The sequence below is a fragment of the Aotus nancymaae genome, unplaced genomic scaffold (genome assembly GCF_030222135.1).
Source record: "Aotus nancymaae isolate 86718 unplaced genomic scaffold, 86718_ANA_hifiasm-v0.15.2.pri h1tg000008l, whole genome shotgun sequence".
Lineage (NCBI taxonomy): Eukaryota > Metazoa > Chordata > Mammalia > Primates > Aotidae > Aotus > Aotus nancymaae.
Window position 1 is genome coordinate 22,006,578 of NW_026988419.1, and position 26,468 is coordinate 22,033,045.

At 35.9% G+C, this 26,468-nt stretch overlaps 1 protein-coding gene across 2 annotated transcripts in view; it reads left to right on the top strand.

Moving 5' to 3' along the window:
• The window catches only part of ERBB4 (erb-b2 receptor tyrosine kinase 4), a 1,187,482-nt gene that overhangs the window by 988,437 nt on the left and 172,577 nt on the right, over window positions 1–26,468 (top strand). For both annotated transcript variants that reach the window (XM_012446038.2, XM_012446041.2), the window contains exon 20: window positions 7,708–7,893. In XM_012446038.2, the coding sequence (XP_012301461.1) occupies window positions 7,708–7,893 (186 nt within the window). The remainder of the gene's footprint in view (window positions 1–7,707; window positions 7,894–26,468) is intronic.

Consider the following 26,468-nt stretch of genomic DNA (forward strand, 5'->3'; position numbering starts at 1 on the left):
ACAGAAACCAGGCATTAAAAGATGTATGAACAAATCCAGTCTTCTTAAGGATTTAAGACTTAAATCCTTTTTGACTGCAAGGCCCTACATGACTTGGCCCCTACCCACCTTTTCAATCTCATCTCATGCCATTATAGTCATTGCTAAATTCCAAACACATGAACCTTCTCAGAGCTTCCAAAATATGCCAGACTCTTAGATCATGCTTTTCCTTGAATGAACTTTCCAAGTATTTGTATATATAACTTTTTCTCATAAATCTGATCTGACCTCAGGACACATTTCCTGGATCCTCTTACCTAAAGTACCACTGCAGCCACCATTTTATTATCTATCCCAAAACTCTGTTTATTTTTGTGGTACTCCTTAATATAATTTAAAAATATTTATGCATCTGTTTTATGTTTATTTGGTTTTCCTATTTCCTAGTTACCTCTCCAAGTAGAATGAAAGCTGCCTGAGGCTGGAGATGATTTTGTAGACACAACTTCAATCACAGTGCCAGACACATAGCAAGTTCTCAATAAATATTTTTAAGTGAAGTAATGTGAAACAAAAGGGATAGGAAAACATAATGAGGATGGAAATTCAGTGTAATCCGGAGTGGAAGAAAAAGGAAGGAAAACAGGAAGTAGAATACTTTCACAATATAGACTTCTTCAAAAGGTCTTCACTGTGCGGCAATGTTAGTGACTAAATCTAACATATGGAGACCCAATAGGTGAATGATGTAGAATGAAGATGAAAATGTGCTGACTTCAAAGTTTAGAAGAGTCCTAATCTGACTGCTGAAGTCCACAAAAATGATACCAAGGATTGGAAGGGAGTGGTAAGGCTTCTGAGCAATGTGGACAAACTTAAACTGATGGCATATTAATTCATCCTCTAATTTCTGCTCACCTATTTACCCAAATAAATTATAATTTATTCTAGACATGAAGGAACAGATGCAGTTTCATTTTATTATCTTCATACCATCTGCAGCAAAGCAAATTAGTACAAAAATTATTATGGACCAGTAATTTTATTTCATTTTTCATCATTGTGGCCGTCGTTATCTTCTTTGCGTTCTCCATCACTAGCACTCTCACTATCTTTAGGGGCAGCATTTCTTTCTGGCACTCACAAATCTGCTGATGGTTGCATGAAGCGTAGTTTTATATGTCTGCATTAATTGTCTATCTTTTCTTTTCCTCTGTCTCTCCTTTTATCTTCCCTATCTCTGATGCAATGAGATTTTCCTGGTTTTCAGCTGGAGGGTATTGCATTAATGGTCCAGAGATATAATGAAACAGATTTTAGCTGAAGTTAACATTTTTAAAAACAGAATAGCCTATAAGTTTTCACTGGCAATATGGTTTTTCTTCCCCTTTATCTTTGTGAAACCACTAAACAATGTGAGAAAACAAATTAAAGTGGCAAGATATAAATATCTGGTGGTTGTACAAAATGGTAGCTTAATGTAAAAAATAGTATCACTCACTTATTATTGTACAAAAATGTCTTCTCTTCAGGCTGAAATGGATACAGATAACATGTGGCTAGAGACTATTGAAATACATGCTTCAGAGCTTTTTTATCTATACCTTGGTAGTCCCCTGGTGGTTTTTTTTTAAAAAGTCCTTATTCACACCAGACTTCATTATAAAGAAAAATATTTTTGTTTTAGAATTTTTACCATAGCACCTGTTACATTCTTCCCTTCTGTCAAATGAGAAAACTCTGAAATTTACCTATAAGAATAAAAAATGTAAAGCAAAAGGGAAATAAAGACAGAATAATTTTTTCTGGAAAAATAGATAATATCCCTGTCAGGTTATATTTATTCCCATGGTCTTCAGTGAGATTTTCTAGTGACAGTAGCAAAGATTCCAAAATTGCCTCCATAGGTCCCACATAAAGAAAGACAGGTAACAGAGGACAATAAATTTAACACAGAGTAATTTATTGAAATCCGACACTCCATGATTAAAATATTGGGATTTTTTCCCCTTTTTATCCCACTTATCCTTCTAAATAAATTCACATTCCCTTTTCTTTATCTACTCTCCTATCCTCCAAAACAGCCATCTGCTATTTCCTTTATGAAAAAAAATGCAACCTACAATTAGTGTCTTGTTCCTTTTTCTTTTTTCGAAAAAAGAGAACTATTATGCAAATACTCTGCAATTTGGTTTCAAATACTCTTTGTAGTGTGATGAGCAATTTTTCTTAATACAAACCCAGCTTTTTTGCCAGGACTTACTAATAGATTTTTAAAAAGAGAACTTCCATGTGACTTTTTTACGTCCTTTAATGTAAACTTTTCAAATGCAAAAATAACCTCAAAATATTTCTTCTACCTTAAATGTTATCATTCTCTTTACTTTAATACATAACATGTATCAAATACTACCCTCAGTAAATCAGAGAAAAACGTTTTATTTTGCTTTTTCTGAAAACATATTGTAAAGTGATGGCAGTTTACCTGGGAGCACAAATGCATTGGTTTTTTATTGCTCCTCAAGAAGCAAAGGATAATTTGACCCAATTCATGCAGGTAGGGCTAATGTGAGGTGTTTGGGGCTGTCTTGCTAAAAAGATAAATATCGACACTGTAATGTGCTGATGAAAGTGAAGTAAAAAATACAATAATTTTAATATCATAACACTACAGTCAGAGTAAAAGTCCTGAGTTTTTACTGATCCTGCTACTAACGAGACGTAAGACCTGGGCTGGTAATCTCATTGAGTTTTGGTTTCCTCATTTTGCAGCTGAGAATTATTACCTGTTTGAACTATATTCAGGGATTATATTAAGGATCAAATAATCATTACATGTTAGTTCTTTTGCAATGGATTATAGAAATACACATTTGATGGAAACATCAAGATGTGCTAGAGACTCTCAACATTTTATATTTCCTAAGTTCCTTTACCAAGGGAGCTTGCCACAAATGGTGCTTCCTAAGATCTACTTCTAAACCTGAGTATCTGGGAGTAGGGCCACACTTGTAACTGTAAACCTAGGTGACTTTCATATACACAAAACATTGAGAGCCACCAAAAAAGAAATAACGTAAGTATTAATTTAATTTGATTTCTAATATTTAATATCTAATTAAGTATCTAACTTAATACATAATTAAATATGTAATTAAATTAGTAATTTAATCTAATTAGATGTTTTGCTGATTTGTTGGCATGTATATATTTATACAATACATGTGCATGTTATAATTCAATGAAAGAACCTTCTGGTTTACACTGCAAATACAGTTAATACTAGATTAAATAGTAAGTCATTTAAATTGGCTAACATTTTCATCCATACTCTCTTTATAACTACATTGCTGTGCTTTATTTCAAATGTTTTCTGAGATATACAAGGAGTGAAACCAAATGTTTTCACCTCATGAATCCAAACGAGACCACGTGAATAGTAATAACACAGATTTCTGGCTTTGCTAATTATGCAAAACCCTGGCCCCCAAAGAAGTCTCCACAAATATTTTGGAAACTTGTTGGGTGTCTCCTATTTACCTATAATCTGGTCTTCAAGCTGCAGTCTCCCTGTGGCATCTACAGTGACCTTTCTTACCAGTTCTGGTCCCTCTGTTGAGTTCTCTTCTCTCTGAGCCATTGGAGAGGTCCCACCCCTGTTACTGCAGACTGGTACCACGCGAGGATGCTGAAGTCCTTGCTAGGCGTGATGGCTCACAATGCTTCTGGAACTTCCAGCCCTCGCCATGTTGCAGTCCTGGTGGGCTCAGCAAGAAAACTTAGAAACTAGTTCTCTGTTCTGTGACTCTTCTGGTTTCCTGGGGCACCAAGAAAAGAGAGAATTAAAGTATCTTTTCAACTTGGAAGACATCTGAAAAACAATGATTTCTTTGCCACTGAGCCTCAGAAACAAAAAGTCCTTTGAGGGAGAGTGACAGCTTACTTCTTTTGTTTGGTCTGCTATAATTCCTTTCTCCAGGCATGTTCCCATGCTGCCCCACTCTTCCTTACTGAAAAAATAAAATGTTAGACCTCACCATAAATGCTTGGCTGGATCTGGGAAGTCCACATACCCCATCAGACACTGCATATTTGTGAATAACTCATAAGGCTCAGTTGAACTCAACAGCAGTAAAATAGTAGGGGCGGCTAAAGGGGATAATGTCCTCCCAAGTAGCTTTAAATTAATCATAAAAAAGTCAAATATTTTGTAAAGACTAATGATGAAAGGCAACCTGCTAGCTACCCTGCTGTCCTTTCCATCCCCCTATTTTCCACTGCCCAAATCAATCACTTTCAAAGTTTTGGAAATTTCTTCTTTTACTTAACTGTATACATTTAAATAATATGCTTATACTGTGAAGTCTTAATTTCTCTTTTTTAGCATAGGTATCATATGCTAACATTTTGCAACCAGCAATGGTTATGTACCTTTCACTCCATTCCCATCACCACCTTTCAAAAGGGCATCCTCTGTCCCCCCATCTTCCAACAGTTATATGATTTCTGATTATATCAGTGTTTCCTATGTATGCTATTATGATTATGTAACTATTTCCATGATTTTCTTTTTAATTATTTGTATTAATTTATGAAGTACAAGTATGATTTTGTTACATACATGGATTGCATAATGGGGAAGTCAAGACTTTTAGTGTATCTATCATTCAAATAGCATGCAGTCTCTCATCATCCACTCCCCTCTCAGCTCCTCACCTTTCTGAGTCTTTCCTGTGCATATCTTTCTGTTTTATCTCAGATTAATTTCTTTTTAACTTTAGCTTAGTGTTCTGTATATCTATCACTAATTTGACCTTCAATTCACACTAGAAAAGTAATTATTTTCTTAAGATATTTTAGGTTCATCAGGCATTCTATCAATTCCATCTTCTTGGGTCACCTTTCTCAGAGCCATTTGTTCTGTTCCAGTCTTGGCCAGCAGCTATTTCCCTTTGTTGTATAGCTTTTATCCTAGAAAATTTTCACTGTATTTTTTTTGTATTTCTGTATCTCATGCTTGATGTTTGTTTCCTTGATTTAATATACTCTTCTAACACCCCCTCCCTTTTTTATGAGCACATTTGCAAAGAAAGGAAATATGGAAAGTAAATTTATTAAGATTTGGCTTGTCTGAACATGTCTGTTGTATGCATTCTCTTGGTTGAAATGCTGCTGCGTGTAAAATTCTAGGTTTAAACAAAAGTTTGAGAATTTTGAATTCCATCTATTTGTGAAATGGAATGGAAGAATGGTCCATATTTTTATTATATACAAATTTATGTAATACTTCTGTTTTCTCCAGAGTACTTCTCTTTCCATTTTGCGTGATATCCACAGTCACAGGTCTTCTGGTTTAAGATTTCCTAAGGGTGAAGGGAAGAAGGAGATGTATAGTCTAAGTATTTCCTAAATGTACTTTGAAGCAATCCTGCTTGAAACCAGTTCTTCTTGCTTCATTTAGGGAGGTTTGTAACACTACTACTACTACTCAGCCTTTGGTGTTACATATTATTGGATTGCTTCTCAGTTTCCCCACATTAAATTAAGCTTCAGATTTCTTATGTTTACCAGGTCAGCTAGCACTAATGAGCCACTCCTACTTTTACTATTCTATCTTTATTGTCTCCTTTCTATGATTGTTGGTGTCTGCCTTTTAAAATTAATTTTTTTGTCAGTATAGTGAAATTTAGAGGAAAAGGAAGTAATTTGTGTATTCAATCTGCCATGCCATCTTAAACAGAAACTCAATATAAATTATGTCCTGAATTTTTTATTTTGAAATTTTTCAAAGTTATAGAAAATGTTCAAGGGTAATACAATGAACAGTGTACCTTCATCTAGATAAACCAATTGATAATCAGTTGCCATATACGTCTTACCCCCTCTAGGTGTATGTGCAAATATTTGTGTGTATATATGTGTATGCACACATCAGAAACATAGATACATATACAGATATCCTCTCTCTCTGTCTCTGTCTCTGAGTAAACTATTTGAAAATAAATTGCAGGCACAAGATACTTTATAAAGATTTCAGAATCTTCTAAGATCAAAGAATACTATTTTACATAGCTGCAATACCATTATCACTCTCTAAATATGTAATATTGATACAATATTACATAATATATAGTCCCTATTTAGATTTCCTCAATTGTCCCAATATGTTTTATATATATTTTTTTATCTAAGAGCCAAAAATGCAGCATTGGCCTATTTCTGTAATAAATGTTAGTTTGAAAATCATATCCTTCTTTTACATTGCTCCTAATACTGACATTTTAAATAAGTACAGGCCAGTTTCTTTTTTCGTTGTTTTTTTGAGATGGAGTCTCTCTCCGTTGCCCAGGCTGGCATGCACTGGCATGATCTCAGCTCACTGCAACCTCTAGCTCCCGGGTTCAAACGATTCTCCTGCCTCAGCCATCCAAGTAGCTAGAATTAGGCGCCCACCACTATGCCTGGCTAATTTTTGTATTTTTAGTAGAGAGAGATGGGATTTCACCATGTTAGTCAGGGTGGTCTCGAACTCCTGACTTCAGGTGACCTGCCCACCTTGGACCCCTAAAATGCTGGGATGACAGGTGTGAGCCAATGTGTCCAGCCATACAGGCCAGTTTCTTTGCAGAATGTTCTACAATATGTATTTGTTTGAATTTTTTACTTATGATTAGATTCAAATTAAATATTATTGACAAGAATAGTATGTAGGTGATATTATGTAGCTTCTTAAAAGCAAAAATTTACTATTGTTTTCATATGAGATAAACAATATTTTGTTTTCATAGGAGATCAACAATATTTTATTTTCATAATATAAAAGCACATATCAAAGTACATAAAAATAAATAAACCATATTTATTTTATGGTTATATCTATTTCAAATTACAATAAAGACTCTTCTAATAACTTTTTATTAGAAGCTAACTGAAATGCACTAAATCACCATCATACGTCTACTTTATTCCCATTAGGCAGTGATGCCTTTATGATTCTGATGCAAAATTATAACTCAGTTTTTTCATTTTATGAAATATAAAAGTTGGAGTAGTCAAATTTTTATAGTCTCAGCTCTCAAATTTTATGAATCTATGAATAAGACATCACTTATAATTTTGAAAATGAAATAAATTTGAAGAAAGGTAAAATTATGGAACAAAATGTCTTATTAAAATGTTTATTATTTTATATAAATTGACAATAGACATATTACTGGCAATTATCTACATTTCCATATTTATGATTTATTCATGACACCACTGTAAACTGTCCAACTCTACACCAATAATGGGTGACTTCAAATTTCAGCTCACCTCACTCTACTTGCAACTAACTAAATTTGTATAGATTATTGCACATTTAGAGCAAAGGTCAAAGGTTGAAAATCCATAGTATAAGCCAGAATTCATTTTGACTTACTTAGCAATAAATACAATATAATATTGCTCATATTACAAAGGAGCAAATACTGCTATCAATTTTATAGGCAGTTATTGTATAACAGCTTCCATGTTAATACATGTAAGGACTTTGTTTTTTATTTAATTTTATTGAATTAAATCACTTTAAAGATAGAATAACTGCAACATTATCATTTCATTTTGATTGATTCCATTGAGTAAGAGTACATTTTAAAAATCATCAGTGCCATTAGTACGGTGCAAGTAACTCTAAATGTAAGAAAATTTGCGTTGAAATGATGGTATTGCATTTTTTCCTTATAGGAAGCTCTGATCATGGCAAGTATGGATCATCCACACCTAGTTCGGTTGTTGGGTGTGTGTCTAAGCCCAACCATCCAGCTGGTTACTCAGCTTATGCCCCATGGCTGCCTATTGGAGTATGTCCATGAGCACAAGGATAACATTGGATCACAACTGCTGCTTAACTGGTGTGTCCAGATAGCTAAGGTAAGTGTCTGTTATTTCTATGGAAATCACATTTCTAGGTTAATATTTCCTAACCTGGAACACTTTTAATATTGAAAACATGTCAAGGCTTCCCATTTAAATAAAATAAAGTATATTTGCTACATCAAAAGATACAAAACAGAGAGGCACTTTTAGGTAAACCGCAGATTAAATGCATGATATATATTTTTAGATTATTGTACTGTACCATTTTTATTGTATTGACTAGATGCCAAAACAAATAGCTTACTAGTCAGGTGGAAGAATTGTTATTCTGAATGTGTTTGGCTTATTTGGTATAGTCTAGTTTGCAAATAAAATCCAAGAAACAAAGGGTTGAATATCTGAATTTTTTCATATTTAGACAATTTTTAAAAGTAGCTTGTATGTTTAATTCTCAGTATTACAAATGAGCAAAGTCTAAATATATTCTGAGCATTTTTGATGATTTTCAATTGGTCTTTAATGATTGGGAGTTTTGCTTCACACAAAGGCTCAGGCATGTCACATATATAAGGGAAGTGGTCTAGGGTGATGGGGAAGGTGGCTCTGTGGTTAACTAGAGAACATCTGCTACTTTCTAGGGGACTGTGATTTGTGGAATATTGCTAGTTATCTGATCTTTAAATTTTTTTAAGAGTGGCCAGAATTCTGGATTTTTGTGATTTCCCAAATTTAAATCTTAAGTCAATTTTCGAAACACTTTAGGGTCTAAACAAAGCATTTTTGTTACGCAGTCTGCTAGTGTGCAACTTCCAGTGTACATTCTAAGTGTTCAAAGCAACTATTTATGATTATCTATACCAAATATCTTTCTTGGTAATATTCTATTTCTGGAGAAATAGGTCAATGATAAGTTTTACTTACGTCAACTTTTAGTTACATCAAAATATGACCTGAAGTCTTATAGATTCTATATATATTTCTATCTATCCATTTGTACAGTATAAATGCCAAAATGATAACCTAGTGGTTTTGGCCTGTTTTTTAATAATTTAATAATTAATTAAAGCATATTATAGAAAAAAGAAATCTGATGTAATTCTTAAAATTTAAACCCCAAAATTTATTTGACAGCAAAGCTCAGCTTAGTTTTATATATTATTGACAAGAAAACTATGTAGGTGATATTATTTAATATCACCTACTTATGTAATAACTGCAACTGTGGGTATTCTTTATGGTAATGGAGTTTGAAATATAACACTTCAGAAACTGATTTATCTGAGAATGTCTGTAATTTATAAGGTGAGTTAAACATGCAATAGAATTTCTCAAATCATCTTAGGGCTATAAATGAAAAGAAAGCTAAGCTTCAGGCTGGGCACAGTGGCTCAGGCCTGTAATCCTAGCATTTTGGGAGGCTGAGGTGGGTGGATCACCTGAGGTCAGGAGTTTGAGACCAGCCTGACCAACATGGAGAAACCCATCTCTACTTAAAATATAAAATTAGCTGGGTGTGATGGTGCATGCCTGTAATCCCAGCAACTTAGGAGGCTGAGGCAGGAGAATCACCTTAATCTGGGAGGTGGAGGTTGTGATGAGCCGAGATCACACCACGCCATTGCACTCCAGCCTGGGCAACAAGAGCGAAACTCTTTCTAAAAAAAAAAAAAACAAGCCAAGCTTCAAATTTGTTAACTCTCTCTGTATTTTCTGCTGTGCTTGCCACAATTTAGGTTTTGTCCTTAAGATTTGTGTTATTAATACATCATTTATACAACATTATACACTGTAATAAGAGAAACTACCTGGGAGTTCCCTGAATAATCACACAGTTTTATACCTTTTTGCCTTTGCAAATTCCATCCCCTAAGCTTAGAAGTCTTCTCTTGGCTTCTTAATTCACACTGCATGATCTTATTCGCCCATCAATCCTGCTTGGGCATCCTCCATTTATGGAGTCTTTTCTCTTCAACTCTTCTCTGCAGGCAGAAGTAACTACTTCTTTTTTGTATTAATTTTGGTAATTGATATATTGAAAACATTTATATTATGTTAATGTTAGACTATGCATTTACTATCTCTCTGCCTATGTGGTAAGCTTATTTAGTCATTAAACTTCAACAGATACTGGTGGACTTTTATTATGTTTCAGATACGATGCTGACTGAAATACATATGTGTGTGTATATATATATGAGTAAACAACACATACAGGCCTGGGCCTGGTTCTCTTTGTGCACCCTAATGGATTGAACAGACATTCAACAAATGAAAGAATTAATTATAGTATTGAATACTGTGGTTCAGATTTTAAAGAAAACTAACTGCTAGGGAGACTTAAGGGAAGACACCACTGAGTCCTGAGGGAGAAGACTTCAGCTATGAGAATAATATTTAGGCAAAAGAAAGACCACACAGGGCCCTACAGATGTGGTGACTGAGACTTATCATCCAAATGGAATAATTTTAGGGATGAAAGGAGACGCTATTACTAGTTATGCCAGGACAACAGGTACAGAAAAGTCCTAAACAGAACATGTTATATGGTTATCCACTACAGCAAGAAAAGTTTGAATTGTATTATAAGCGCTCCAGCTAGTTCCTGAAATATTTGACATGCAATTGACATTATCTCATTTATATTCTAAATAGATCATGCTTGTTTATGTATGGAGGTTGGATTGAGGCGATACAAGAATGAAAATGAAGATACTTATTAGGAGTCTGGAGGCAGTGCAAATAAAGAGAAGTAGATGGAATTAAGATATATTTGGGGGACAAAATTTAAGGTATTCAATTATAGATTAGCTGTGGGTGGTGAGGGACAGAAGTACAGTGAGACCATTTCCTGAGGTGGCGAAATGTGGGATGAACATTTTGAATATTTTGTATATGGTATAAGGAAAAGGTCCGGTTTAAATCTTCTGCATATAGCTAGGCAGTTATTATGGCACCATTTATTGACTAGGAAATCTTTTCCCCATTACTTGTTTTCAGATAGTTAAAGGTGTGATGCCTTATTTCTGGGTTTTCTATTCCATTTCATTGATCTGTGTGTCTGTTTTTGTACCAGTACCATGCTGTGTTGGATACAGTAGCCCTGTAGTATAGCTTGATGTTGGGTAGCGTGATGCCTCCAGCTTTGTTCTTTTTGCTTAGGACTGCCTTGGCTATTCAGGCTCTGTTTTGGTTCCACATGAATTTTTAAATAGTTTTTTCTAGTTCTGTGAAGAATGTCGTATTTTCTTAGTCATGAATTATATTTTTACTGCACTGTGGCCTGAGAGAGTGGTTGTTATGATTTGAGTTCTTTTGCATATGCTGAGGATATGCCTTGGTGCTTTACGTACACTGTGTTGTTAAATCTTTACTGAAACTCTAGCAGATATGGCTCATTGTTTCCCCAGTTTATAGATGAGGAAAATAGGAAGTTAAGTCCAAAAGGACACACAAATGTATTGAAATGCCTGAGTTCTATACCAGATAATTCTGACTCCTGAGTCAGGTCTCCAAACCACTCTGCACTCTTTCCTCTCCATACATACGCACATCACTGCAGCTTAAAATGACCTGCTGTCCTTCAGCGGCACTCTAGAATTAGAGGACTGAATGGGAGCACACCATTTTATCTGTAGTTGTGTCGCATCATTTATTCCATAAGAGAAAAACTTCTATCATGAGTAATACTTGTTATTGTCTTCATGAGAACATATTTTTTCATCAGCATCTATGCCACATTTTCAGTACTAGATGAATATTTGTGGAAAATTTTAAAGTAATGTTGTAACTATTAAAATAAAGCAAACTCAAAATAATTCTGTGAACTACGATGGGTCATAGATACTAATTACAAGTGACACTGTAAAATAAGGATTTAAAATGTGTAGGCTGTTACTAGTTTGTGTTTAGCCTACAGATTCTAGGGTTCAAATCTAATTAATCTCTGTCACTAACTAACTGTGTGGACTTTGATAATAAGTTAGTTAAACTCTCCGTGCTCCCGAAAAGAGGGGCTAACAGTACTACCTATTTTGTAGGGTAATTATAAGGATAAGATGATGTTTGTAATGCACTAAGCTTACTGTTTGGCATAACATAAGAATGTAAACTGTGTTATTTTGGATAATATCTGAAATTTCTACAATAAGGAAAGACATGTTTATAGTTAGAATACTCTAATTTTTACATTTTAAAAATACCATCGTTTAAAAATATGACTGTTTTAAAACATTCTGATAGAAAAGATTTAGCATCTGTTCATAGACCATACTAGGCTGAGGAGAGGAGAGAATCTCATGTTTAATATTCAATATTTTTGGCCTTTGGAACAAGGAATCTGAGTCTCCCATCTGCATATGCTTTCCTATACGGGTTCATAGAATGCTTGTGCTCTGTTAAAAAATGTGTTATTGGGCTGGGCAAGGTGACTTATGCCTATAATCCAGCACTCTCAGGTAGGCAAATCACCTGAGGTCAGTAGTTCCAGACCAGCCTGGCCAACATGGTGAAACCCCATCTCTACTAAAAATACAAAAATTAGCCAGGCATGGTGGCATACTCCTGTAATCCCAGGTACTCAGGAGGCTTGGGCAGGAAAATCACTTGAACCCAGGAGACAGAGGTTGCGGTGAGACTAGATTGTGCCACTGCACTCCAGCCTGGGCAACAGAGTGAGACTCTGTCTCAAAAGAAAAGAAAAAAATTGTGTTATTTTTAATATTGGAAACATGTAAAACCACCAGTGAGCCAGCAAAGAACTGAGCTTGGGAAATTGTTAACAGTCTATTACTGAAGAGGAGCAAAGAAAAAATTCTAACTTTCCAATCTCAAGATAGAAAAGGTTAATATTGGTTTGATTTGCTATTCCTGCAAAAATTTTAGTTCCTGACTTTGTTCTAAGGAAATTGTCATTTATAGCTTTTCTTATGATACATGTATCTCTGGTGCTATATTTGTAAAGCCTGAATACTGAGTATAGGCCACTGTTATTTTTCAAAATCCTAAAACCTTCCTCAGAGCTTTGCTGGCCTATTTACCTTGTCATATTCTTTTTTCTGGTGCTCTAAGTGATTTGCAGTTAAACTCAGATGTAAGGTTCCAAGGGCTTTCTTTTTTTGGTGTTTTGCCATTGAAACTAGTGGAAAGGATGATTCGAAAAATATGTCAGTAGTCCATTGTACCCTTCGAGATGATTCACAGATTACCTGATTAAGTTGTAAACTCACTCATCTTAAAATTCTTCCAAAAAAAAGAAAACGAAAAATCACTCAATATTTTTAAGAATTAAAATTAACCTAGTGTGTCTGATCAAAATAATTTAGATTCTGCCTATAAATAAATACTTTTTCAGTATATTTTTGCAAACAGATTGATTCTAGCATTTATATTTTCTGAGAAAATTGATATTCTCTCTAAGTGTCGTAGAATTTGGGACAAGTTTAGTAGACTTTCTCAATTTTTTTTTTTTTCAATTTCAACTCTACTTTATCACCAAATTACTTTGAATGTCTATGTCATATTTCTAATTGGAGATAATAAAACCTGATTATTTTTGTGGCCCAGAGACAGATATCTGTGGGCTTTACTTTTCTTTACTATTGGTGGCAGAGTGGGAGTTAGTGGAAGGGGCAAAGGGGAGAGAAGAACCTCTTTGATTTTAAAAACATGGTTCACAATGATTGGAAAGAGCGGATTCTTGTGTTAAGAAATGAATTCCTTTTCTGTGACAGATGTGAAATCTTCCTTAAGGCTTGAATATGTTACATGAGCAGCGCCTTTACTTACCTTCTTTTTTCTTCTTTTCCATTTTTCTCTAGCAGTAACTATGTCATGACAAGAAACTTAATTTTTTATTCAATCCAGCCATTTCCTTCTGCATAAATTAAAATTAAATTCAAATATGAATGTCTGATGTTATTTAAATACATGAACTGGGTGCTGACATTTCTAGTTTATTTCTGGTCAAGACCAGATGCTATATGTAGATGTGGCCTCACTCACATGCACGTATATGCAAATTATATACATTTTTAAAAATAATAGTCCAGAGAAGAGAAATAACCCTACTAAAATTATAGAAAAGATAAAATTGGCAGTTATTATTACATTTAGTTATGTAATAAAGACATTTAATACTGTTTAGAAGTTTGTGAATACTAATTGATTGAATGGATTCCTTGGGTATATTTGGACACAGAAAATTTTTTATATTTTATAATGGCATGATAAAAGATAAATATTGAAATTAGAAGTCATAGTATTAGTGTCATAGCTAAACTCCCTAATGCTTATTTTAAAATCAAAGGAAGTTTCTTGTAATTATGTAACCACATTTTGGAAGAAAAAAGATGATAGCTTATTATTTATCATTTTTACTACTATCATTTAAATTTGAATACACTGTATAGTCTGATTAATTGTCATTAGATCTTTTGTAAAACTCAGTGGCATGAATCTAACTTGATGGTAAGATTGTATTCAAAGTAAATACCTTCGGTGTCTCTCCCAGGGTCATACTGCAGACTAGTCTAAGGAAGAACTAAACTCAGAAACATGGATAAGTCACTGATTATTTCATGGAGATACAGTGTTTAATTTTTTTTTTAATTAAAAACCAGCCTGAAGTGGGAGGATCACTTGAGCCCAGGAGGCACAGATTACAATGAGCTGTGTGATTGCACCACTGTACTCCAGGCTGGGCGATAGAATGAGACTCTTTTCCCCTCCAAAGAAGGTGGGGAGAACCTAATAATGGAATTCCTACAGGGTGTCAGTGTATTTCTTAGGACATGTCTTAATTAGAGATTTGAGAATTGAATCCCAAAGGAAAATTATCTACAGCCACTATCTAACCAGAAACAGTTCATTGATTAATGTAAAAATCATCTTAAGTGTATTGGTTTCTAGAAAGAAACAGAATGAATAAAATGCATATATACATATAAATATATAATATATATTTTATATATTTATATGTATAAAATATATATTATATTTTTTTATTTTGTATCTATCTATCTATATATATATATATATAAATTTATTCTAAGGAATGAACTCATGACATTATGAAGGCTGTTGAGTCCCAAGATAAGCAGCTGGCAAGCTGGAGACTCAGGAAAGCCAGAAGCCAAAAGACACATGTTCTCCAGACAAGTTTTCCTCGTCATTTCCTCATGTTAATCAGAAATAAGTATGGTCAGATATATCAGATTTAAGGAACAGTACATTATTTTTTCCTAAATTAGAATTATTCTATAGTATCAGAGAGTAGAATGGTGTCTACCAGGGTCTTTGGGGTGGCAGAAAAGAGCTGTTGCTCAAACTTGCAGCTATGTGATGAACAAATGTACAGACTTAAGGTAACGAAGGGTGACTATAGCTAATAATGATGCATTGTGTATTTGAAAATTGCCAAGAGAGTAAATTTCAAGTGTTCTTTTTACACGTATACACAAAAATGGTAACTAGGGTGAGGTGAAGGCTGTTTTTGTTAGCTTAATGGTGGTAATCATTTCACAATGTATACATATATCAAAACATCTGGTTGTACATTTTACATATATACAATTTCTATTTGTCAGTCATACCTCAATAAAGCTGGAGAAAAAATATTCCAGCTTGGTGAGCACCTATTAGAACTGGCTAGACGTTCCACTTAATCATGTATTAGGAAGTCCCGACAGTGTTCTTTCTAGAGATACTGAAGAACCTGAAGAGGCATACAAAGTGCTTAGCAAACAGGAGCAGGGATTCCATTTTTCCGAATTTATTCATTGGCTCACAAAGTTGCTGCTTGTTTGCCCTTGTTACAGCAGAACCCTCCAATCTCTCAGTCAGGTATGCACAATTATCTAGCTTCCAAATAATTATCTTTCTCTCTTTTTTATTTGACACGTAATTGTTTATTGCTCAGAAATCTGAAATCTGCTGATGGTCTGCTGGGTGGCTCTGGGATTTTGCCTGGGTTCACTTACATGTTGGAGGTATAGACTTTCTATGAGCTGAACTAGACTAGGGTGACTGGAGTGATGAGGCTCTATGTCATGTAACTCTCCTACCCCATCAGCGTGGCTAGGGCATGGCCCTATATCCCCTTGTCTCATGCTGCTCAGTCCTCCAGGGCCTGGATATTCATGTATTCACCATCCCAAGACGAGCCTAGCACCTCTGTGGGTACACTGTGACAGTAGAAACATAGGTCTTCCTACCCAATCCCAGTCCCAGCCCCCTCTAGAACTGCCACCAGTGATTCTCTCTTCCCTTCTCAGTCTTGAAGAACCTAATCTTTTGTTTTCTAGGTGGCTGAGTTCTGCCTTTTCTATGTTCCACTTCCATTGCTAGAAATATGTCAATTTCTCAAGCAACAAAACCTAAGCGAGACTTATTTTCTGGGTGCTGGTGCTTCAAAATTGCAATTGTATGTCTTGCAGTTCAAACACCTTTTCCACATAGGGGCACCAGATTGGAAACACACAAACTTCCCTATTTATTCAGAGTAGCAAGTACAAAACATAAAGTGATACTATAGTAATGTGTTTTGCTGGTGTGACTACACAAAGAAAGAAAAACAATCTAAAAAATGACCCAGAAAGAACTCAGCCCAGAAAAGCTCCTTTTGTGGAACTGGTGAATCTTCAAAAATGATTATTACAGCCTATTTAAATGTTGGTGCAGGAAGGAACCCCAGAAGATCTAGTTCAGTGATTTTAAATTTTCTTGAGGCATGAATTGGTTATATGTGAAATCTTACTTTAAAATCAAAACAAATAAAACCAAACCTAATTGCAGCAGTAGAAGGGTGCAGACAGGGCTTCATGGAACCCTAAGGATTCTCTTGATCCTCACAGAGACTAGCTTTAAGGCCATCTAATGTGCTGTGCTGGAGATGGGGAAACTGAACCGTAAGCAGGTGACAGAGTCCAGGTAAGGCCACAGTTCTTAGTGACTGAGCCAGGACCTGAATCCATAACTGCTCTGCTACCCTGATATTCCAGATCAGATTAACTGACATCCAGCACCATCCCCAATCCCTGACTGTAACACTTGTGGACCCCTCATTTGTAATTTAGGTTCTATAACTACTATAGCATGATAGAGAATTGGTCTAAAATATGAGGTCATATACCTCTTGTGGTAATTTTTTAAGTGATCTAATGATTTTTTTCTCTGTAGAATTTTATTTGAAGCAGCTAGCTTACTTTTGCTTTGAAATACTTTTTGTGTTTTCAGTTTATCTCCCAAGTTTTTTGTTTTTTTTTTTTAATCTTCCCTTTCCACCAATAGTTTTCCCTCTTGATCTTTCTATCAACTTGTCTAATAATACTGCAACCTCCCAAATTGGTGATAAAGCACCTGGTTGAATTTGAATCGTGTTCATCCCCTCCCTGAAACAATTTTATGCTTTTTATTTATGTGCCAAATTTTCATTGCCTTAAAGGAGGACAATATTTAAAGGGTAGTAAGGGATATGAGAGAATCTCTATACTACCAGATGAAAATGAAGTTTATTGAGGCGGTTTATAGATCACAGGTCCCAGAATTGCACTGAAGCCTTAATTATTTCCTGGGGTTTGCATGAAATATGAAGGTCTCTCACTTAGAGAAGTCATTTAGACTTTTTCTTGTCTAACCTATAAAATAGCAAGCTTCCCTTTTGCTTTGCTTTGCCTGTGGCTTTGTTTGGCATGCTGAGCAACTCTAATTCAACTTGTAAGTTACTTCTTTCTATAAATGGCAGAGGTTTTTTATTCAGCTGCCATTCACATCCAGAAAGTAAAGAACTTAATTTCGGTACTGTAAATTTGTGCTTTAGCTAGTACTTTTAAGGTATTTTTTTTTTTTTTTTAGCAGAAAAGTGAAAGCTACCCAATCCAAATGGATTAAATTATATTTCATGTGTGTAAAGTGCTCACACAATTACATGACTTTGTGAGGCTTGGTATTGTAGCAGACTTTAAGATCACAGTGATTTTCTCAAATGCAAAATCAAAGTAGATGGATGGACATATCTAGTTTATTGCTCCCCTATGGCTTTTGTTTCTAAAACTATAGAGGTAGACAGGTGTTAACAATAGTGCTCTCAGGAAGTTGTGATATATATTCATGATCTTTCAGATATATGAATATATTTTTCCCACAGATTTTAAGATGTTTATAGTAATCTGGAGAGATAGGACTTGCATTTTTCTTAAAATAGGAGAAACAAAGAATGAGAATGTCAAGCGATTTGCTTGGAAGCAGAAATACCATAGTGGGACTGAAGATGAAACACAGATTAACTTATTTTTGCAATCCATCACAACCATTTTTTTTCTCTAGATAGATCTTAAAAAAAAAGAACTTTTTATTTTCAAATATTTGTAGATTCACAGGAAGTTACCAAAATTTAAAGAGAGATTTCATTTGTCCTTTATCCAGTTTTTCCCATAATACCATCTTGTGTAACTAGAGTACAGTATTACAATCAGGAAACTGACAGTAAAATCTGCAGAACTTTTTCAGATTCACTGGTTTTACACAAATTTGTGTGTGTATGTGCGTGTATAAGTTCTGTGAAATTTTATCACATGTGTAGATTCATATATATAAATCCACCACCACTATCAAGATATAGAGCTATATATTCTTTTTTGAGATGGAGTCTCCCTCTGTCATCCAGGCTGGAGTGCAGTGGCACGATCTCGGCTCACTGCGGCCTCCACCTCCCAGATTCAAATGATTCTTCTGCCTCGTCTCCTCAGGAATCAGAATTACAGGCATGCACCACCATACCCAGCTAATTTTTGTACTTTTAGTAGAGAGGTTTCACTGTGTTGGTCAGGCTGGTCTTGAACTCCTGACCTCGTTATCCATCCGCCTCAGTCTCTCAAAGTGCTGGGATTACAGGTGTGAGCCACCACACCCAGCCAAGATATAGAGCTATTTCATGACCTCATGCCATCCATTTACAACCACATCTACCTCCCAGTTCTTTGTTTCTAAATGTGCTCAAGTCTTGTCATGATCAATATTTGTAATAATGACTTGTTTTTAAAATATCTTCTGAATGTTTGTGTTTTGCACATTAAAATGGGCATACAATAATATGGACACTAAATTTTATTCTAACCTTAGTGATTTGTCAGTCATATTTCAAAGGGTATCCTCTATGTATTTGTACAAAAATGTTATATAACAGTGGCTATGAAGGAAAGGGTGTGTGTATTTATGTAACCTATAAGGGATGCAACTCCAAACAGGTAGTATTAGATTCTCTCATAGTTACCCAGTGGGAACCTCCAAATTCCTACTTGTACACCCTCATTTTACCATAGGAAAATGGCTTAGCAGATCACTGGTTGCAGAAGAAAGATAGCCCAACAAACCCCAAAGGGCATTGAGCCACAAGGGAGGAAAAATTGGTTAATAATGAAGACAGGCTGAAAGTGAACATGCCAATATTATCTTTTATAAGATTAAAAAATTAGGATAATTCTTATTACTATCATGTCATAAAACAAAATATACAAAGCTTTTATACTATGTATGTGTATATGTGTATACATGCATACACATATAAATATATATGTATGCATATGTATTATTTTTACACATCTTGAACATCATTATATTAGTAAGAGGAATGTATATATTGAATATAGAATCATTCTATGTAGCCATAATTCTACAATACCCCAATTAAATATGTATGTGTGAAAAGGGATATAGAATGTTGACAGCTATTATTGTGATGATTAAAAGTATTAGACTGAAGAGTATTTGTACAAAATTTTACTTTCTATCACCTAAATTTGATTTATTAAAAAGAGATTTTTGGCAACTGTTCATAATTTTTCATTTGGCTAAAGTAAAATATGAACAAAATGTATTTGTAGTTGTGGAAAGGGAGGGTGAGCTGAGTGGGTATGAACACATGAAGAAGAGTGGCTCTGGGTCAAGGGTTTTATCCTTCATTAAGGAGCCTTTTCCTAAGCTCAGTCTTTACCTCATCACAAAGTGAACAAAAGATGAGCTTAATGATAGTCATCTATCAGCTAGCCACATTTCAAGTTTCAAGACCCTACTATTCCCAATGCTCCATGCCTTGACAAGGCTAATTGTATAATTACAATACTACATCACCCACTCCTGGTGTACTTTCCCTGGCAAGGACTGGAACTAGGGACTCTGATGATTATCGCCCCAAGCAAGCGCATTAGCATGAATGCAGTTTACTAATGGGGCTGTACTCCTAGAAATTGTAGTACAAAAGCTTTAAGCCAAGGATTTGTTATAAAGCCCCTTGTAGATTAAATGTCAGACTGAGTCAAACCCTAAAATTAGCGTTATTTTTTTTAGATAAAATGAAGGATTTATCCCATATATTTTTATGTCCTTTGTGGTACATATTAAGATTCATTGAAGTTATTCTACTAAAATGAACTAGAATTTATAAAGCTTTCATCAAGAATGCTTCGAGTGCTAAATAAAATAATAGTCTTGTGTAAATTTCAATACAAGTTTAAGATTTCTATAAAAATCTAGCTAATATGGATGGGGTGGCTTCCATGATATCAGTATTATTCATAATCTGGATGCCAGTTACGTGGGTGTACTCCGTTTGTGAAATGTGTTATTGACCTGTATACTTATGATGTGTTCTTTTTTACTTTACCTTTTTGCATTTAAAAAAAAATGTTAAGAGTCTAGCCATTTAAATTTTGCTTTAAAGATTTTTGATGGCTATTTCTTTAAAGCTTTGGCATATCAAGCCACATCAACCTGAAATGACTCAGTTTCTACTATAGACTGGAAGTATGTAGGGCCAATCTAGAATATGAGAAGTCTCTAAATCAAGAGTTTATAGTCAAAGGTCCTTTGTGTTGGAGTTGAGAAAATTTCATGAATTCCTTCTAGCTCCTGATGTGTAAGCCCTTGACCAATTGTGATCAGGGCCTCCATGGAGCAGATTGTCTTATAGTTGGTTTTATATAGATCTTTAATGACAATCCATGGCAGTAAACAATAAGAAAAAGTAATGACCCTTGTGTCTTTTTAATCTAAGTGTCATTCTTGAAACAGGATAAATCCTGTAGTAATAAAACTAGCCAACATTTGCATGACTGAAGTAATGCAAATGAGATATATAGAGTACTTCTCTTAGTTCTTACAACATAGTTATGAGATTGATACTATTATATGTGTAAATGAGTTGATGTCTGTAAAGTACCTACCACAGTATCTGATGTATACCATCACTCAATAATGTTTGCTATCATTTTTACATTATCACTCTTGTTATTACTGTTTACTTCCTTCTCATTTTACCTGAAAAAACTGAGACTTAAAGAGGTCATGAAGTATGTTCAAGGTGGCAGAGCTGGTAAGCATGGAGCTGTGATTCTGCCCAGTCTCCTCAGCTTGACCTAAGCATTTCCACACACTGCCTGTCTCAGGGATGCTATGTTGCATAACTTTAGGAATGGGGCAAGGCCACAAACTCAGACTGATGGTACCCATGCCTAATTGATTTTTTGCCTTAATTAAATGACTGAAAAGAATATCTCTTATTTTCTGTCATAATCAATAACATTTGAAGTATAAAAATATAGCAAAGACAGGTGTGGCTGGCAAGATGGCCAGATAGGAACAGCTCCAGTTTGCAGCTCCCAGTGAGCAGAAGGTGGGTGATTTCTGTATTTCCAACTGAGGTACCTGGCTATCTCACTGGGACTGCCTAGACAGTGGTTGCAGCCCATGGAGGTCGAGCCAAAGCAGGGTGGAGTGTTGCCTCACCCAAGAAGCTCAAGGGGTTGGGGAACTTCCTCCGCTAGCCAAGGGAAGCCTAGAGGGACTGTGCCATGAAGGACAGTACTATCCAGCCCAGATGATATGCTTTTCCCACAATCTTCATAACCCACAGAGAAGATTCCCTCAATTGCTTACACCACCGAGGCCCTGGGTTTCAAGCACAAAGCTAGGTTGCCCTTTGGGCAGACACTGAGCTAGCTGCAGGATTCTTTTCATACCCAAGTAGTACTTGGAACACCAGCAAGAAAGAACTGTTCACTCCCCTGGAAAGGGGGCTGAAGCCAGGGAGCCAAGTGGTCTTGCTCAGCAGATCCCACCACACAGAGCCCAGCAAGCTAAGATCAAGTGGCTTGAAATTCTCACTGCCAGCACAACAGTCTGAAGTCTACCTGGGATGCTTGAACTTGGTGGGGAGAGGGGTGCTTGCCATTATTGAGGCTCCAATTAGGTGGTTTTCTCCTCACAGTGTAAACAAAGCCACGGGAAGTTCAGACTGGGCGGAGCGCACTACAGTGGCACAAAGCTGCTGTAGCCAGACTGCCTCTTTAGATTCCTTCTCTCTGGCAGAGCATCTCTGAAAGAAAGGCAGCCACCCCATCAGGGGCTTATAGATCAAACTCCCATATCCCTGGGACAGAGCACCTGGGGCAAGGGGCGGCTATGGGTACAGCTTCAGCAAACTTAAACATCCCTGTCTGCTGGCTCTGAAGAGAGCAGTGGATCTCCCAGCAGAGTGCTTGAGGTCTGCTAAGGCACAGACTGCCTCCTCAAGTGGGTCTCTGACACCTGTACCTCCTGACTGGGAGACATCTCCCAGCAGGGGTCGACAGACACCTCATACAGGAGATCTCCAGCTGGCATCTCCCAGGTACCCCTCTAGGATGAAGTTTCCAAAGGAAGGAAGAGGCATCAATCTTTGCTGTTTCTGCAGCCTCTACTGGTGATACACAGGCAAGCAGGGTCTGGAGTGCACCTCCAGCAAATTCCAGCAAACTTACAGCAGAGAGGCCTGACTGTTAGAAAGAAAACTAACAAACAGAAAGGAATAGCATCAACATCAACAAAAAGAACATCCACACAAAAACCCCATCTGAAGGTCACCAACATCATAGGCCAAAGGTAGAGAAATCCACAAAGATGAGGAGAAACAAGCACAAAAAGGCCGAAAAATTCCAAAAACCAGAACCCTTCTTCACCTCCAAAGGATCACCTGTCAGCAAGGGATCAAAACTGGATGAAGAATGACTTTGACGAATTGACAGAAGTAGGCTTCAGAAGGTGGGTAATAACAAACTCCTCCAAGCTGAAGGGGCAAGTCCTAACCCAATTCAAGGAAGCTAAGAACCTTGAAAAAGGTTAGAGGAATTGATAATTAGAATAACCAGTTTAGAGAAGAACATAAACAACCTGATGGAGCTGAAAAACACAGCACGAGAACTTGAAGCATACAAAAGTATCGATACCTGAATTGATCATGTGGAAGAAAGGATATCAGAGATTGAAGATCAACTTCCAGAAGAACTTCCCCAACCTAGCAAGACAGGCCAACATTCAAATTCAGGAAATACAGAGAACATCACAAAGATACTCCTTGAGAAGAGCAACCCCAAGACACATAATCGTCAGATTCACCAAGGTTGAAATGAAGGAAAAAATGTTAAGGGCAGCCAGAGAGAAAGGTCAGATTACCCACAAAGGGAATCCCATGAGACTAACAGCAGATCTCTCTGCAGAAACCTTACAAGCCAGAATAGAGTGTGGGGGCCAATATTCTACATTCTTAAAGAAAAGAATTTTTAACCCGGAATTTCATATCTAGCCAAACTAAGCTTTATAAGCAAAGAAGACATAAAATTCTTTACAGACAAGCAAATGCTGAGAGATTTTGTCACCACCAGGCCTGCCTTACAAGAGCTTCTGAAGGAAATACTAAATATGGAAAGGAAAAACTGGTACCAGCCACTGAAAAAACATACCAAATTGTAAAGACCATCAACACTATGAAGAAACTGCATCAGCTAATGGGCAAAATAGCCAGATAGCATCAAAATGGCAGGATCAAATTCACACATAACAATATTAACTTTAAATGTACACAGGCTAAATTCCCCAATTAAAAGACACAGACTGGCAAATTGGATAGAGTCAAGACCAATCAGTGTGCTGTATTCAGGAGACCCATCTCATGTGCAAAGACACATGTAGGCTCAAAATAAAAGGATGGAGGACTATTTAATAAGCAAATGGAAAGAAAAAAAAAGGCAGGGGTTGCAATCCTAGTCTCTGATAAAACAGACTTTAAACCAACAAGATCATAAAAGACAAAGAAGGGCATTACATAATGGTAAGGCGATCAATGCAACAAGAAGAGCTAACTGTCCTAAATATATATGAATCCAATATAGGAGCACCCAGATTCATAAAGCAAGTTCTTAGAGACCTACAAAGAGACTTAGACTCCCATACAATAATAGTGGAAGACTTTAACACCCCACTGTCAACATTAGACAGATCAACGAGATGGAAAATTAACAAGCATATTCAGGACTTGAACTCAGCTCTGGACCAAGTGGACCTAATAGACATCTACAGAATTCTCCATGCCAAATCAGCAGAATATACATTCTTCTAACACCACGTAGCATTTATTTTAAAACTGACCACATATTGGAAATAAAATACTCCTCAGCAAATGCCAAAAAATGGAAATCATAACAGTCTCTCAGACCACAGCACAACCAAATTAGAACTCAAGATTAAGAAATTTCACTCATAACCACACAACTACATGAAAATTGAACAACCTGCTTCTCAATGACTACTGGGTAAATAACAAAATTAAGGCAGAAAGAAATAAATAAGTTCTTTGAAGCCAGTGAGAACAAAGACACAACATACCAGAAGCTCTGAGACACAGCTTAAGCAGAACTTAGAGGGAAATTTATAGTACTAAATGCTCACAGAAGAAAGTGGGAAATATCTAAAAGCAACACCTGAACATCACAAAAGAATGAGAGAAGCAAGAGTGAGCAAATTCAAAAACTAGCAGAAGACAGGAAATAAGGTCAGAGCAGAACTAAGGAGGTAGAGACACAAAAAACCCTTCAAAGAAATCAATGAATCCAGGAACCGTGTTTTTGAAAAGATTAACAAAATAGACCACAAGCCAGACTAATAAGGAAGAAAAGAGAGAAGAATCAAATAGATACAATAAAAATGATAAAGGGGATATGACCACTGATCCCACAGAAATAAAAACTACCATCAGGGAATACTATCAACACCTCTGCGCAAATAAATGAGAAAATCTAGAGAAATAGATAAATTCCTAGACACATACACCCTACCAAGACTAAACCAGAAAGAAGTTGAATCCCTGAATAGACCAATAACAAGTTCTGAAATTGAGGCAGTAATTAATAGTCTACCAATCAAAAAATAAATCCCAGGACCAGACAGATTCACAGCTGACTTCTACCAGAGCTACAAAGAAGAGCTGGTACCATTCCTTCTGAAACTTTTCCAAACAACAGAAAGAGTGGGACTCCTCCCTAATTCATTTTATGAGACCAGCATCATCCTGATACCAAAACCTGGTGGAGACACAACAAAAAAAGAAAATTTCAGGCCAATATGCCTGATGAACATTGATGCAAAAATCCTCAATAAAATGCTGGCAAACTGAATCAAGCAGCACATCAAAAAGCTTATCCACCGCGATCAAGTCAGCTTCATCCCTGGAATGCAAGGCTGGTTCAACATACACAAATCAATAAATGTAATCCATCACATAAACAGAACCAATAACAAGTTCTGAAATTGAGGCAGTAATTGATAGTCTACCAATTAATTCTCAACTGATGCAGAAAAGGTCTTTGATAAAATTCAACACCCCTTCATGCTAAAAACTCTCAATAAACTGATGATGGAATGTATCTAAAAATAATAAAAACTATTTATGACAAACCCACAGCCAATACCATACTGAATGGGCAAAAGCTGGAAGAATTCTCTTTGAAAACTGGCAGAAGATAAATATTCCCTCTCTCACCACTCCTATTCAACATAGTATTGGAAGTTCTTGCCAGGGCAATCAGGTAAGAGAAAGAAATAAAGGGTATTCATATAGGAAGAGAGGAAGTCAAATTGTCTCTGTTTTCAGATGACATGGTTGTATATTTAGAAAACCCCATTGTCTCATCTCCAAATCTTCTAAAGCTGATAAGTAACTTCAGCAAAGTCTCAGGATACAAAATCAATGTGCAAAAATTATAAGCATTTCTATACACCAATAATAGACAACCAGAGAGCCAAATCATGAGTGAACTCCCATTCACAATTTCTAAAAATAGAATAAAATACCTAGTAATACAACTTACAAGGGATGTGAAGGACTGCCTCAAGGAGAACTACAAACCACTCCTCAGGGAAAGAAGATAGGACACAAATGGAAAAATATTCCATGCTCAAAGTAATGTATAGATTCAATGCTATCCCCATCAAGTTACCATTGATTTTCTTCACAGAATTAGAAAAAACTACTTTAAATTTCATATGGAACTGAAAAAGAACCCATATAGCTAAGACAATCCTAAGCAAAAAGAACAAAGCTGGAGGTATCATGCTACCTGACTTCAAACTATACTATAAAACTATACTACAAGCCTGCAGTAATCAAAACAGCATAGTACTGGTACCAAAACAGATATATAGACCAATGGAACAGAACAGAGGCCTCAGAAATAATGCCATAGATGTACAACCATCTGATCTTTGACAAACTTGACAAAAACAAGCAATGGAGAAAGGATTCTCTGTTTAATAAATGGTGCTGGGGA